Source organism: Sminthopsis crassicaudata, chromosome 4, assembly GCF_048593235.1.
Source record: "Sminthopsis crassicaudata isolate SCR6 chromosome 4, ASM4859323v1, whole genome shotgun sequence".
NCBI lineage: Eukaryota > Metazoa > Chordata > Mammalia > Dasyuromorphia > Dasyuridae > Sminthopsis > Sminthopsis crassicaudata.
This window is the reverse complement of record NC_133620.1, coordinates 291,207,603-291,220,406: the sequence shown is the minus strand read 5'-3', so window position 1 is coordinate 291,220,406 and position 12,804 is coordinate 291,207,603. Positions and strand designations below refer to the sequence as shown.

The window sequence follows — 12,804 nt, the reverse complement described above, 5'->3', positions numbered from 1 at the left end:
CCCTCAAGATCTTTCTTATTTGATACTTTTCCTTTGAGGTTTTTAGGGCAGTGAAGAAGTGAGACACACACAAAGTGTAGGATTATCAGATATTTAATAATCATTGTTTGGATGAGTGTGCACAAGCAGGGAACAGGTTCAGCTCTCAGTTGATGTGAGAAAGACTGACTTTTCAGGAGAAGTAGTGAAAATGGGGAAGGGATATTGAGGTCAGGAGAAATAGCATTAGGGTAGGGAGTGGGAAAAAGATGGATGGAATTAGATGGATAGCCAAGGATTGCTCAGGGTTCCCCTTCACTGTTCTCAGCTGTTTCTTCTTTTTCAGGTTGATTTAGTTCTGCCCGTTCTTCCTCTTCCTCTGGGCACTCAGGAACCTTCCTACAGAAGGAAAAAGGGAGGGAGCCCTAGATGTTGGCTTCTGATCTCTGGCCCTAGACTTTCCATTCTCTTCACTTACCTCTCTTCTTTGTGGAAGAGCCGCTTTTTTTTCCACAAAAGGAATCCCCCCAGCAGGGCAGCTGTGACCAGGCCACCCAAAACTACTAGAATGAGGGCCAGTAAGCCTAATCCTGGGCCTCCCTCAGAGCCTGTGGGGAGATGACAAAACATGATTGGAGAAAGAACAATTTTAGTGTTACTTCCAGTTTGTCTCACCAGCCATCCACATATCTATGATTCTTACCTTCTACTTGGTCATTTTCTCTAGAATCTGAAAGTCAAAATAGATCTTAGTCAAGGGGGTTAGAGCTAGAATGTGGGGAAGGAGGCAGGGAAGTATCCCTACTGTACTTAGGACCTGTTTTTCTCTCCATCGCTCGGATTCCCAAGGAAGATGAACTCCTTTATTCTCCCCCTCCCCTCCCCCCCTACTTCCCATTCCTCACAGAACACCCTTGCAGCTAAAGTTGTTTTTTTTCTGGCAATGGAGGAGGCTTGTTGGGCTTCCTCTGTTGGGCAGAGGAGCCTGGACAGGAGCCTGGAAGGAATAGCCTTCTTGGGGGGGGCAGTATGGTAAGTGGGAGCTGGCAAGGGATGGAGGATTGAGACCTGAAGTTTGGCCTCTGTGACTCATGCCTCAGTCTGGTCTGGGATTGGAAAATTGGACAGGAGGACTTTTCTCACCAATGATGCTGATGCTAACACCAGGACTTTCTCGTGACCTATGACTTTGGTCAGTGGCAACACAACTGTATATTCCTTGGTCTTGGACTGTGATCTCAGGAAGGAACAGCACAGAGCTTGGTGCAATAGGCAAAGGAGAACCCTGGGAAAGGATGGGGGAGGAGAGATACTAGATGATTATCAGGGATCCCCTTCTACGGTATTGTCCCATTTATCTTCCAAATTTCCTTCTCCCCCAACTTAGTATTTCTGTAACTTCTTCTTCCTTCCCCCTTCTCCAACCCAAATCATTCACCTCCCAGTGTTTCACATGGCTCTCCTTTTCATTAAACTCACTGTACCATTAAGGAACTGAGTCACTCACATCTTTGAGCCAATGAATTTGTGGTGAGTGCTGAGCAGGGACCTCACAGGTCAGGGTTACTGCCCCTCCAGGGGCCACTGCTCCACCCTCTGGATCTACTACTAGTCGAACTTCCTCCAAAGATACTGGCTCTGGGAATGGCAATGGTGGTTAATTCCTCTACTGCATACTGCTTCCTCATTTGAAATACATACCACCCCCCCTTTTATATATAAGCCTCTTCTAATTCTCTTCCACTCAACTCTCACCCCAGACACTGGGTTGAATAGGAGCTGTGTGGAGGGCCTGTTGTCCAGGAACACTGGGACTGAAGCTAAGGCTGCAAGAGAAGGTGGGATTCAGAGGGCCTCCTGGAACTGGGGTCATTGTCAGCTCTGATTGTATTGTGAAAAGTCCTGTGTCAGGGTGTCTTCTGGTCTCCTCCCTCACAGATACTCCTGGTGGGGAAAAAGATTCATGTCCCAAAAAGTAGAGGACTGGATATAGAGGGGGAAAAGGCTATGGCAAGAAGAAAGTTTTTAAGATTTGAAAGATCACAGAGAGGAAATAAACTTTGTAAAGAAAGTTTTCTTTAAGGAAACACTCACCTTTCCCATCAGGCACCAGGGCTTTTCCATCTAGATGCCAGCTAAGAGTCCCTGCTGGGTATCCCCCTTCTGATAGGCATGTTCCTACCTGGTATACCAGAATGACCTCATCACCCTCCATTTTTGCCCTTTGGAATGCCTTTTCCACCCCTCATGCACCATTCCCCCCCCGCCTTTTTTTTTTTTTTTCCAATTCTACCTTGTTGGGGATCCCAGCAATGAGTTCAGAGGCAGAGCCCACTATTTTTGGCTTCCTTGGAATCTCTAGAGGGAAAAATGAAATCAGAGGTCCTCAAAGGATTTTTTTTTTTAATCCAGGTAGAGGAGGATGTGGGTGTGGGGGGAAGAAGCCCCAGATTTGAAGATGCTGAAGATTGCCAAAGAGAAGCTCTTTTTGCCCTTACGGTAGACACGAAGTCGATAGTTGGACTTGAACTCCTTCCCATGGCGATTGGTTGCCTTGCACCTGAATGTTCCTTCATCCTGGATCCCAACAGCTGGCAGGAGAAGGGAGCCATTGGGGAGAACTCGAGCCACACTCTCCCAAGGGCTCTCTCCAGGAGAGAGGATTTTCCAGGCTTCAGTCCGGCCTGTGTTCTGGGAAGAGTTTAGGAAGCAAAGGATGACAATTGAACAGGGGAAAAAGTTCATGTGAATTAGAAAGCAAGAAGGCTTAAGAGATAACTCCTAACTTACCAGTTTCCATTCAAGTTGCTGGGGTGGTTTCCTAGGAGCCCCCTTACAGGTCAGCACCAAGGGCTCCCCGATCCTGGCTGAGATGTTCTGACTGCCAACCACTGCCCTCAAGGAGAAAGCATGATAGATTTTTGGGGTAGGGATGGGGAAGGCCAGAATATGTGACAGAGCCAGCACAGGGTTGGAGTCCCCTATTTGAAGTAGCATCAGGCAAGGAAATAGCTAGAGAAGAACATAAGGGATAGGTATGGGAGGTAGAAGAGGAGTAGGAATGGTGGGGGAATTGCAGTTGAATAGGGAAGAGAAGGAATACTCAAGGGGGTTGGGGCTTATCTGGGCAAGTCCCTTACCCCCTATGCTAAGAATCAGCACCCAGGCTCCTGTGTTTGTCTGAAATGCCATCCTGTCTTCTTCCCAGGCTCCTGGCTGTTTGACTCTCTTAGTATCTTGCCACTGTCCCACATAAAGCCAGCACCCTGTGATTCTCCTCCCCCTTTTCTCCCCAATCTCTTTTGTCTGCTCCCCTGGAGAATGCCAGGAATCCAGCTGGGTTCTCAACAAGGGCCCTTGAAGTACCAGAAGAAACTGTTGTGTTCCCCAACCCAGGTACTGCTGACTCTTAGCAAAGCCACACCCATGGGAACTGGGGAGAAACATGCTCTAAATCTTGGCACCCCCAAGCCAAGCCACTGAAGACTAGTGGGCATAGTAGACCCTCTTCTAAGAGAGGAGAAGTTGCTAGATAGGACTAGGCATAAGTCTATTCTCCCTAGGAGAAAGGGTATTGAATTGAGAGAAAGAAGGAAAAATCAGGCAAGGGATAACACTTTTAAGTGAGTTGTGAAATCAAGTGTCAAACTCGGGACTCCTAGATTTCCAGACCATGTCTGTCCCATTAAGCCATGATGATGTCAGATTTCATGTGTGGGGAAAGATTAAAAACCTAGAGAAATCCAAGTTCTCATATACGTGAAAAAAATTCTTCACCAAACCCAGGGGAAAAAAAAATTTCTTTATTTAAAACTGTCATTTGTTCTGTGAAACTACAAGTTTACAAGTGAGGAGATAACTGCCCCTTCACCCTCCCCCCCCCCATCCCCATTACTTCCTGACCCTGCCCCAGAATCCCTATATTGGGAGGAGTCCCCTCATCCCAACACACACACACCAAATCCTGAGGATGTTTGAGGAGTTTAGCCAGGAGGGGAGAGGGGTGGAGATAAGGGACATTTCTAATACTTCCCCCCCCCACACTTCACCCCTGTTGCTCTCCTCTACACCCCAGATTTTGGGCTAAGATCAGAAACCTCATTTCTGGGGAAACTGAGGGAGAGACAACAAGCATACCCTCCTATTTCATGTATTTGGCAATAAGCCTCCCTTCCCCCCAAGCTAGGATAACAATAAAAAAAAAAAAATGCAAAAACATATTTAAGATGTGTTAGTCCCTGGGAGAGGAGGCAAGTGATTTCACTTTTTCCCTTAAAATTACAATCCTCAGTTCTGCTGACCCATTCCTCAAGTAATTTCCTGGGGAGGTCATTTATCCCCTTTAGTTTTCCTATTACCAGATATCTGGAAGAATGAAGCAAGCTTATTTGCACATGCAAATGAAAAAGTTCTCAGTACCCAGCAAGGTCTAAAGGGAGGGTTTTATTCTCTTTCAACATATCCTGTAGATCAGATTGATGGACCCATTTGGGGAGTGAGATTGGCAGGTCCTCTTAAATTTGTTCATTTCCCCCCCCATCCAATACTAATGGCTATTAACCCTAATATGGGAAAGGAAGAAATCAAAAGAAACAATACACTTAACCCCTTTCCTCACCCAAAACAAAACAAAACAAACCTAAATTAAAAACAAATAAAAAACCAACAGATGAATCCCAGGTTTTCTTTTTTCTTTTTTTTTTTTTTTTTTTTAGAAAAAAAAAAATCCAAAGCCTGTCAACATTTTTCTAAAGTAGCAGAAACTCCCTTCGAGGTAGATATCTGAGTCAGACACTCTTGTCCACCGAGCAATTCTATTGGTTTAAGATGAGCTGCATATGAGGTAATAAGAGCTGTCTTAGGGGGCAGGGGGTGGGGTGCACAGGGGGCATGGCCTGTGTCCTCTGTCCAAAAATTTTGTCTCCATTTTTGGCGTCACTAGGCAGGCAGGGTGGCGTCTCTGCCTAATTCTAGAGTGGATAAGTGGGATAGGGTGGAGTGGGGAGGACAAGAGGAATAAGTCATGAGAGGGGGAGAGAGGGGAGAGAGAGAGAGAGAGAGAGAGAGAGAGAGAGAGAGAGAGAGAGAGAGAGAGAGAGAGAGAGAGAGAGAGAGAGAGAGAGAGAGAGGGAGAGAGAGAGAAGACTAAAGGAAAGAAGTAGGGTAGAGGGGAGAAATGAAGCAAACAGAGAAGGATCCCTTAGGAGATCCTTCCCACTCTCTGGTTTGCACACCTAGCACTGAGACACCTTTATGAGGAAAAGCCCCATTTGTCCCTCTGCCTTGTGCTTCTCCTTTGGGTGGGGTGTGTTCACAGGATGTACTGGGCCTCTTCATGACTCTCTTCAGGAGTCATCCAATGTGTCCCCCCACCCCCTGAGACAGAGACTGGATCAATTGGACGTGTCAGAATGAACGCTTCCAGGTCCCTCTGTTGGGGATGTCACTGAAGATGGGGTCACTGCCTCTTGCCAGCCACCATTAGCCTAGGAAAGGAGAGGGACATATAGGATTACAAGGGAGGAAGTTCTCATATTTTGAGAAAAGGTATGGAAGGAAAATGTAGAGGACATCTCTCTGATCCTAGGGAGAGTAGGGGTGATTCTATATACAGACTCACCCTCATTTCCCGGGGGCTGTACGTCTGGCCTCCCCCAAGACTTTCCCCGTAGCCCCCAGGGCCCATTGAGTGTCGGAGTGATTCCACCTGAGAGAGGCAAAAGGAGGGGTGAGGAAGTGGGAGGCAGAAAAAGAAAAGGCACCTATGTCCCAAGGGAAAAGAGACAGCAAGGCAAAAGAAGTGATTCTTACACCCTAGAATTACAAGATACAATGTGCTATATTTTAGCGGGTGAAGGGAAGGCATAAAGAAAACACATAGCCTTGTGCCACTGACCTGGGAACTGGGGTAGGAGTCTCCATTGAGCCCAGGCATCCCTAGGAACAAGTCTCCTGATCCTGAGAGGTTGAAGGAACCACCAGAGCCTATGGGAAAGCAAAAGAATAGAGGAAGAGGGAAAACTAAATTATTCCTAGCTAGGATTCCCAAAGCACCTCAGAACTATTTCTCTAAGGGTTTACTTCCATATACAAGAGATTGGTGAATAAACTGTCAATCCAGAAAGGGAAGATTTCACCTCATTCCCTATGGATCTTCTCTGCTAGAAGAGAAGGCAAGGGATAAATTCTCTAAGATGGCAAGAACTATATGTTGTGATGTGTTCCAAATCCTGTCTCATTTTGGTCACCCTCAAACTAGATAGGGCCCCTTTCTGCCACAATTTGGATCAGACAGGGAAAAAAGCAAATTCAGGGAATGTAAACCAATGGAATAAGAGTAGTGGGAAGTCCAACCTGCAGAAGAGGGAGGTGTAGGGGAACTGGCACGGCTATGCCCCCCTTGAGTGACAGACACAGCAGTTTTCACTGCATAGATATTTGCTTCTTCCTGGAACTTCCCAATATTTTTCTTATATCTGATCCGCTTGTTGCCAAACCAGTTAGAGACCTTTGAAGAGAGGAAGAGGACAGGACTTGAGGAAGACTAGCATTTTCTGAAACCCTGTGACTTGACTGCCCTCCTTTTCTCCCTCCCTCCAAGACGTGATAACCTTCCCCTCTCAGTTTATTCTTCTCTTGCCAACTTTTCTCCATTCCCTTGTTTCTCAGGAAACAAAAGTCTTTCCTTCGGTAGTACCTGCCCCCATTACCTGAGAGACAGTGATCCCACACTTCTTGGCAAGCTCCTCCTTGGCCTCTTCACTAGGATAAGGGTTACTCAGGTGGGAGTAGAAATACTCATTTAAGACCTCAGTGGCCTGTTTACTGAAGTTACGGCGTTTTCTTCTGCAGGGACAGGGAGAGGGTTTGTGAGAAAGTTGGAGTCTCTGGGAGATGGATTTGGAGTGACGGGGAGGATTGTTGTTGCTCAATAAAGGGAAGGAGGCTGGTAAAAGAGCTATGGGCTGGGATCCTAGATTTCCAAGTCACCTGGCATCCAGGAAACGCGAGCGAAGGATCATGACAGCTTCACATGTGCTCTGTTTGAGCTGCATCTGAATGGCACTGAATTTTCGGTGGATGATGCCAACCATACGTTCCATTTCCTTGGGAGCCACAGGCCGTGTACGACTCTGCTCTCGAAGCAGGTTCATCACATGGGTAGTAAACTCATTACATGCCTGGGAGGGGGATCAGGAAGCCAGGTTTGTATGAGGAGACCCCTTTGACAGCCTCCCAATGCTCCCTCCTTCATCCGGCCCAAGGGGCTATACCTGTTCGTACTTCTCCAACTCAGAATGGTAAATATGGCGGATCTGGGCCAATTTACTTCGATAGTCAGAGTGCTCAATAGAGTTGTCAGGAGACACTCCACCCCCAGAGGCTGCTGCTGCTGCAGCTGCGGCTGCAGACCCTCCTCCCTTCTCAGGTCCTGCTACCCCTTCTGCCAGAAGCATGTTGTCCAAACGCATCAGCTGGGGGTCCACGGGCTCTTCCTCTTGTGAACTTCGGATACTGAGGCCTGGGATGTGAGATAAAGTATAGGGTTTCAGGGGATGGGTTCAAATCCTTTCTCCAACACTTACTCTCTCTGTAACTTTGGACAATTTCATTTAAACCTGGCTGGGCCTTAGTTATTTCATCTATAAAATGAGGGGGTTGAATTAGATAGCCCCTGAGGTCCTTTTAAGTTTTAGGTCTATGGTACCTAACTACCCAGCAGCCTCTTCTTTCCCTTGGGAACTCAGCAAGTTCTGTCCCCAGTTTCTTTTCTCCTTCTCATTCTTCAGGGACCCAGACCTGTTCCTACTGTCTCTATCATGAGCTGGATTTCATTCCCAGGAAAGGAGTGTGTGTGTTGTGGGGGGGGGCATACATACCCGTTTTCTCTTTGATTTCACATAGGACACTGAAAAGAGCAGGCTTCATTCGGTGGCAATTCAGGGCATGTTTCCTGGGGAAGGAAGAGGAGAAGAACAAAAGAAGGAAGGAGAAAGATAGGAATGTCACTGCAAGAAGCATGTGAGAATTGGGGAAGAGGTAGAATAAGTTGAGGGACAAGAAGGGAGAGAGAAGTACAGGGAGAAGTCAAAAAGGTAGAAAGAAATTGGGATGGGGTTGAAGGAAATGAGAGACTAGGGGGCCAGACCAGGTCCTAGATTTTGGAGAAGTGCACAGAATTAAATGGAAACCAGTGATGGGATGTGTGTGTGTGTGTGTGTGTGTGTGTGTGTTGAGGGAGACATGGGGTAATGAGTTCGAAGGGGTATGGAAGAGTTTGGGAGGGTCATTGGGGGAGATAAGTGGGTTTAAGAGAAGAAATGGGGGCCAGGAGACAGTGAGGCTAGGAGTTTGGAGGTTCCATAGGAGGAAGTTAGAGGGAAGCTATGAGGAAGGGTATAAGAATAGCTTGAACAAGCTTAAAGTGGAAGAGTGGGGAAAGCTTTCTTACTTAAAAGTTTAGGGTAGGGGTGGCCAGGAGGTTGTAATCAAGTGATTTGGGTAAGGTTGTGAGTAGGGGTATTAGATGCTGTGATGATAAAAATCCCACACTGGGTACTAAAAGACAGCCTTGGAATATTGGATATTTCGAGGGGCTTAGGAGTTACTGAGAGATCAGGAGCAGGCTAAGCATTTAGGGAATTCACAGGCACCTAAAGAGATTGTATACAGCAGGTCTAGGGATTCCTTAGAGTAAGGGAGGAAGAGGTAGAGTAGTTGAGGGGATTTAGAAAAGACCAAAAGACAGTGAGAGGACTACAGAGGGTCAGAATATGGGGGAGGGTCCCAAAAGCCCGTATGTGTGAAGAGATCTCAGATTTGGAAAAGGGTTGGGGGGACTCACTTGGCCTGGGCCTCATCCAGGCTTTGGTCGGTGATGGTCATGATCTGCTGCAGGATGTCCCCGATGTCCTGCTTTCCCCGTCCTCCTGGGACCCCCCCAGGACCCCCTCCGGGTTCTCCACCACCGGGAGGTTCCCCAGATCCCCCTGGCTCCCCACCTATTAGCCCCAGGCCTCCCCGGCCACCGCCTGGAGGGGGCGGCCCTAGTAGCCTTTCATCCATGGCTGGGGGGGGGCCTCCCCCCGGAGCCCCTCCCTGATCAGTCCCTCCTTTCTCCCGGGTTCCCCCCTTTTCTTGAAAAATTGCTTGGGCCGATGCTCCTACTGCCACCCCCCCACCTGTCTCCCTGGGGGGCCCCTGCCCTGGGGGAAGCTCGGAGATATGGGATGGGCCCCCCCAGAGGAGACCCCGGCCCCGGGCGGCGGAGAAAATGGAGCCGAAGAGAGAGGAGGCCCGGGCGGGGGTGTGTGTGAGAGAGAGGGAGGGAGGAGGGGGGAAGCTGGGGGAGGGGAGATTAGGAGGAAGAGGAGGAGAGAGGAGAGGAGGAACAGGGAGGAGTTGTGGGCGGAGAGATAGACCAAAGAACAGAGACCAAAGAAGAGGTGGGGAAAAAAGAGAAAGATGTGGGGAGAAGGAGAAGGTTCTTTGGAGAGAAGATTGGAATTGCGAGAGTTAAGGGCCTGATGCTTATTTTGATCTTCTATAGGGAAGGAAACCAAAGCCTGGAGGGAGAGGTGGCGTTCGACTCCTGATAAGGGATGGCTAGAGATGCCAGGTGCCCGGGTTCTTGGACAGCTCTGTTCATATTTCTAGTCCTAAAGACTCCCTTCCTGTCTTACTTAATTAAGACCAGGAGTGTGGGAGCTGTGCAGAGAGGGGAGGGGGTAAGTATGTAATTAGGGAGGTCTCCAGCCGAAGCTTAATGAGCTAGTAATTAACCAGCCTCGGAGGTGAGCTGGCCTGCAGCCAGACAAAGGAAAGAGCTATCCAGCCCTTGCCTCAGGCCTTTCCCCTTAGCTCCTCTCCCCAAAGATCCCATGCCCCCTCTCACTTAGTCACCAGTCTTCAGATGAAAAGGAAATTAAATTTATTCATAAAATTGAAACAATATGCTTTCAGGGAGGTGGGATTAAGGAGAAGGGGTGTGAAGTCTCGGATCACCCGGTCTTTGGGCCTCCTCCCTTCATCCTGTCCTCTCAAAGGATGAAATGGGTGGTAGGGTGAAGGGGCTGGAGGCTTCCGATCTTTTTCCTCCAACCTTCCAAGCCTTTTCCTTCACTGATAGGAAAGAGGCCACAGTTGTTTATACAGGGCAGCACTCTTATTCCCTCAAAGGTCTAGGCTTCTTGGAAGACTGGGAGAGAGTGCAGATAAAACTGGTCCCCCTTAGGGGACAAAGATGTTTGTATCTTGAGAGGAACAAGATAGAGTAGATAGAGGTGCTGTCCCTTTTCCCCTCCCTCTGGAAGTTTCTTAGGCAGCTCATTTCTGGTTGGATCTGGATAGTTTCTCAGTCATTCCTGAAGACCGAATTCTATTCTAACCTCAGTACTTCAGATCCAAGTGGACAAAGGTGTGGGTATCCTCCTGGGAGGGTTTAAGTTACCAAGATTCCCTCTTTTCAGGCTTTCTCCTACATTGCTATTATTCTCTGTTCTTCCCATCCCCAATCTGATTTTCTTAGAGGAATGTCAGGTGCCCTGGTCTCAGTGGGGAAACTTTAGGGGTCTCAGCATCACTATTCCCATAGAGAAGAATGGAGGAGAGGAGTTGATTGTTCACTGTGTTCTGCAAATCCTGATAACCCCTGGAGACAGGCCCAGGCTGAGACAATTTTTAGACAGTGCTCTCAGTCCCTTACTCCTCACTTCACCTCCACCCCACAACCTCCCAACTTCAGCAGGAGAGGGGAAAGATCAGCAGTTATGTGTAGGAGGTCTGGATCTTTGCTCCTCCATTCGGCCATCTCCCTGCACCCTCCACAACAGCTCCAGAAGCTCTTGCCCTCCTGGTGGAAGAGGTGGGTCTGAGCGCTGAGCTTCAATACGCTGGCACTGGGGAGAAAGGGGGTAGAGGTAAGGTGAGCAGGGGAGGGGGAAATTGGATGTCTGAGGGAATTCCTGAGGGAATGATATACTGGAGTTAGGGGATTGGGTAGGGGAAGATTCAAGAACTGGTTGGAGCTGGATACCTGATTTTCTCTCTGAAGGGAGCAAAAGTGGGGATAAGAACAGATAAGGGTAGAGGGGTGGGGATGATGCAGATTTCTGGGTCCATTAGAGAAGTGAGTGCTGTGTAAAAGGGAATCTGAGGGCAGAGGGGCAGACTGGATCTTATACCTAAGGGAAGTTAGGAAAGCTCTGGTCTCACCTGGTGACTGAGGATGGTGCTGTAGAGTTGGTCTTTGTCCTCTGAAACCTGGACTCTGACTGAGGCTGTGGCTAGGGAGCCAGAGGAAATGTGGAAGGTGGCTCTCTGTCCTTCAAGCCTTTTGGACTGAGCTTCTGCTACTAAGTCCAAGAAGAGTTCTGTCTGCAGAGAGAGCATGGAGGCGGAGCGGGGTCCTAGGGCTGGGGGAGTATGTGTAGGGGTGAGGATCAGAAATGTGGAGGTTGAGGAGTTAGGGATAGGAGAAGCTGTAAATGGAGAGACTGGATATTGGAGCATTGTAAAAGGTGTGTTTGTTACAGTTAGGGAATGGGATGATGAAAATTCTGGAATAATTGAGGGAGAGTACCAGTTAGAAACGAGTGTCTTATAAATGAGGTTAGGATCAAATCTGAGATTGGTACTTAGGCCAAAAATAAGGTTGAGGTAATGATTTAAAGAGCACAGAGAAGTAATAGAGTGATTACCTGGGTTTTGATTCCTGGAATGAGGAGGAGTTGGGGGTGCAGATCTCCAAGGTCTGATAGTATTGAGAGGGGGCCAGTCTTGATCATCTGGGGGCAGGCTCTGAAAATGATAGGTAGGTACTTCAATCACAGGTAGGCAAATCTCCAGGCAAGAAAGAGTGCCTGCTTGGTATTCCAATGCATTGTTTCTCTGTATACTCTTGTCTCTCTAAAAGTCTAAATTTGTTGTCTTGTACCTATTTTCCTTTTTGCTTTTCTCCCAACTTTCCCCTTCTTACCTGCTCAATCTCATCGCCGTCTTCTTCCTGGAGTCTCTCTGTTTCCATCCCCTTTAGTAGGGGGAGGTGAGAAGGGAATTGGAGGCAGTAGTGGTGGTGTAGGCTTGGACACCTGAGCCCTAGAAGGTAGCAGGAGATAGAATAGGGTTGAGGGAGAACTTGAGGGCCCGTTGCCTGGGTTCTAAGAAGGAAGATGGGTTCTGGGTTAGTCCCCCCAAACCCCGCCCATCCCTCTTAGTGATGTTTCCCCTCCCCCCCAACCAACTTCCTCCTGTTCCCCTTTTCCACCCTCCCCTGCAGTCTCTTATCCTCTGGAAAGTACTGAAAAAAGATACAATAAAACTAACTTTTCTCTGTTTGAGGGTCCTGGGGAAGTGGATGTTGATGAGGAGAAATAGGTATTGTGGGGGATTATCAGACTGCAACATTGCTCCCCCTTTCTCTTTCTCTCCCCCTCCCCCATAGCAGGTCCTCTATCCTTCCTAGCTGACTGTCAACACAGGAACTAGCTGAAGAGGAAGTGGTTTTACTCCTCAGGCTGTTCCCCACCCCCACCCCTAGTCTTTCCCCTCCCCTAGGGAATACCCCTGACCTAGTAGAATAATCTTTCAGTGTAGCATTCCTCCTCTCCCTCTTTCCCCCATCTACTTAGATTGGAGAGATTCTTTCCTGCTGGGAAGCAGGAGGATATTAGTGATACTGTAATTCTGGAGAAACTGAGGCAAGATAGAGATTAGAGAGCGTTTTTAATATTTTATTAATCGAGAGTTTAGACTGGCAGCCAAACAGGATCCATGACCAAACAGGACTCATGCTCACCCCAGCCAGCTGAATCAGACTCTTGTCTC

The 12,804-nt window shown here is 48.2% G+C and overlaps 3 protein-coding genes across 8 annotated transcripts; all 3 read right to left on the bottom strand.

Moving 5' to 3' along the window:
• Nucleotides 1–77: 77 nt before the first annotated feature.
• AGER (advanced glycosylation end-product specific receptor) lies at nt 78–3,523 on the bottom strand. 3 transcript variants are annotated; one of them, XM_074311335.1, is made up of 11 exons: nt 3,120–3,523; nt 2,770–2,870; nt 2,478–2,670; nt 2,273–2,337; nt 2,074–2,161; nt 1,735–1,923; nt 1,487–1,617; nt 1,123–1,264; nt 683–709; nt 458–587; nt 78–378 (listed from the first exon to the last, which is right to left on the bottom strand). In XM_074311335.1, exons 1-11 carry the CDS (start codon nt 3,424–3,426, stop codon nt 282–284), a joined length of 1,470 nt encoding a protein of 489 aa, XP_074167436.1. In that variant the 5' UTR covers nt 3,427–3,523; the 3' UTR covers nt 78–281. The 3 variants fall into 3 exon arrangements, 2 of the variants coding, with proteins under 2 accessions (XP_074167436.1, XP_074167437.1); XR_012489361.1 differs by lacking the exon at nt 683–709 and having other exon boundaries at nt 1,106–1,264; XM_074311336.1 differs by lacking the exon at nt 683–709 and having other exon boundaries at nt 1,114–1,264.
• A 1,137-nt stretch (nt 3,524–4,660) lies between these two features.
• Nucleotides 4,661–9,289, bottom strand: PBX2 (PBX homeobox 2). Of its 2 annotated transcripts, XM_074311337.1 has the most exons (9): nt 8,825–9,289; nt 7,860–7,933; nt 7,254–7,501; nt 6,970–7,160; nt 6,690–6,825; nt 6,334–6,487; nt 5,876–5,964; nt 5,600–5,686; nt 4,661–5,465 (listed from the first exon to the last, which is right to left on the bottom strand). In XM_074311337.1, the coding sequence occupies exons 1-9, from the start codon at nt 9,043–9,045 to the stop codon at nt 5,373–5,375; spliced, it is 1,293 nt and encodes a 430-aa protein (XP_074167438.1). In that variant the 5' UTR covers nt 9,046–9,289; the 3' UTR covers nt 4,661–5,372. The 2 variants fall into 2 exon arrangements, with proteins under 2 accessions (XP_074167438.1, XP_074167439.1); XM_074311338.1 differs by lacking the exon at nt 5,600–5,686.
• A 604-nt stretch (nt 9,290–9,893) lies between these two features.
• Nucleotides 9,894–12,431, bottom strand: GPSM3 (G protein signaling modulator 3). Of its 3 annotated transcripts, XM_074311351.1 has the most exons (5): nt 12,304–12,431; nt 11,957–12,075; nt 11,679–11,778; nt 11,194–11,393; nt 9,894–10,877 (listed from the first exon to the last, which is right to left on the bottom strand). In XM_074311351.1, exons 2-5 carry the CDS (start codon nt 12,002–12,004, stop codon nt 10,740–10,742), a joined length of 486 nt encoding a protein of 161 aa, XP_074167452.1. In that variant the 5' UTR covers nt 12,005–12,075; nt 12,304–12,431; the 3' UTR covers nt 9,894–10,739. The 3 variants fall into 3 exon arrangements, with proteins under 3 accessions (XP_074167452.1, XP_074167454.1, XP_074167455.1); XM_074311353.1 differs by lacking the exon at nt 12,304–12,431 and having other exon boundaries at nt 11,194–11,355; nt 11,957–12,158; XM_074311354.1 differs by lacking the exon at nt 12,304–12,431 and having other exon boundaries at nt 11,957–12,146.
• Between the last annotated feature and the right edge of the window lie 373 nt (nt 12,432–12,804).

Excerpts from the sequence above, each read along its gene's own strand:
- AGER (XM_074311335.1), bottom strand. The coding sequence starts at position 3,426 with ATGTTTCTCCCCAGTTCCCATGGGTGTGGCTTTGCTAAGAGTCAGCAG. Across the intron at positions 1,924-2,073 it reads CCTGGTGCCTGATGGGAAAG|GAGTATCTGTGAGGGAGGAG; the intron begins GTGAGTGTTTCC and ends TTTCCCCACCAG. Across the intron at positions 1,265-1,486 it reads AAATTCATTGGCTCAAAGAT|GGTTCTCCTTTGCCTATTGC; the intron begins GTGAGTGACTCA and ends ATCCTTTCCCAG.
- PBX2 (XM_074311337.1), bottom strand. The coding sequence starts at position 9,045 with ATGGATGAAAGGCTACTAGGGCCGCCCCCTCCAGGCGGTGGCCGGGGA. Across the intron at positions 7,502-7,859 it reads TGAAATCAAAGAGAAAACGG|GCCTCAGTATCCGAAGTTCA; the intron begins GTATGTATGCCC and ends CTCACATCCCAG. Across the intron at positions 7,161-7,253 it reads AGTTGGAGAAGTACGAACAG|GCATGTAATGAGTTTACTAC; the intron begins GTATAGCCCCTT and ends TCCCCCTCCCAG.
- GPSM3 (XM_074311351.1), bottom strand. The coding sequence starts at position 12,004 with ATGGAAACAGAGAGACTCCAGGAAGAAGACGGCGATGAGATTGAGCAG. Across the intron at positions 11,394-11,678 it reads TTCCAGGAATCAAAACCCAG|CCCTAGGACCCCGCTCCGCC; the intron begins GTAATCACTCTA and ends ATACTCCCCCAG. Across the intron at positions 10,878-11,193 it reads GCACCATCCTCAGTCACCAG|TGCCAGCGTATTGAAGCTCA; the intron begins GTGAGACCAGAG and ends CTTTCTCCCCAG.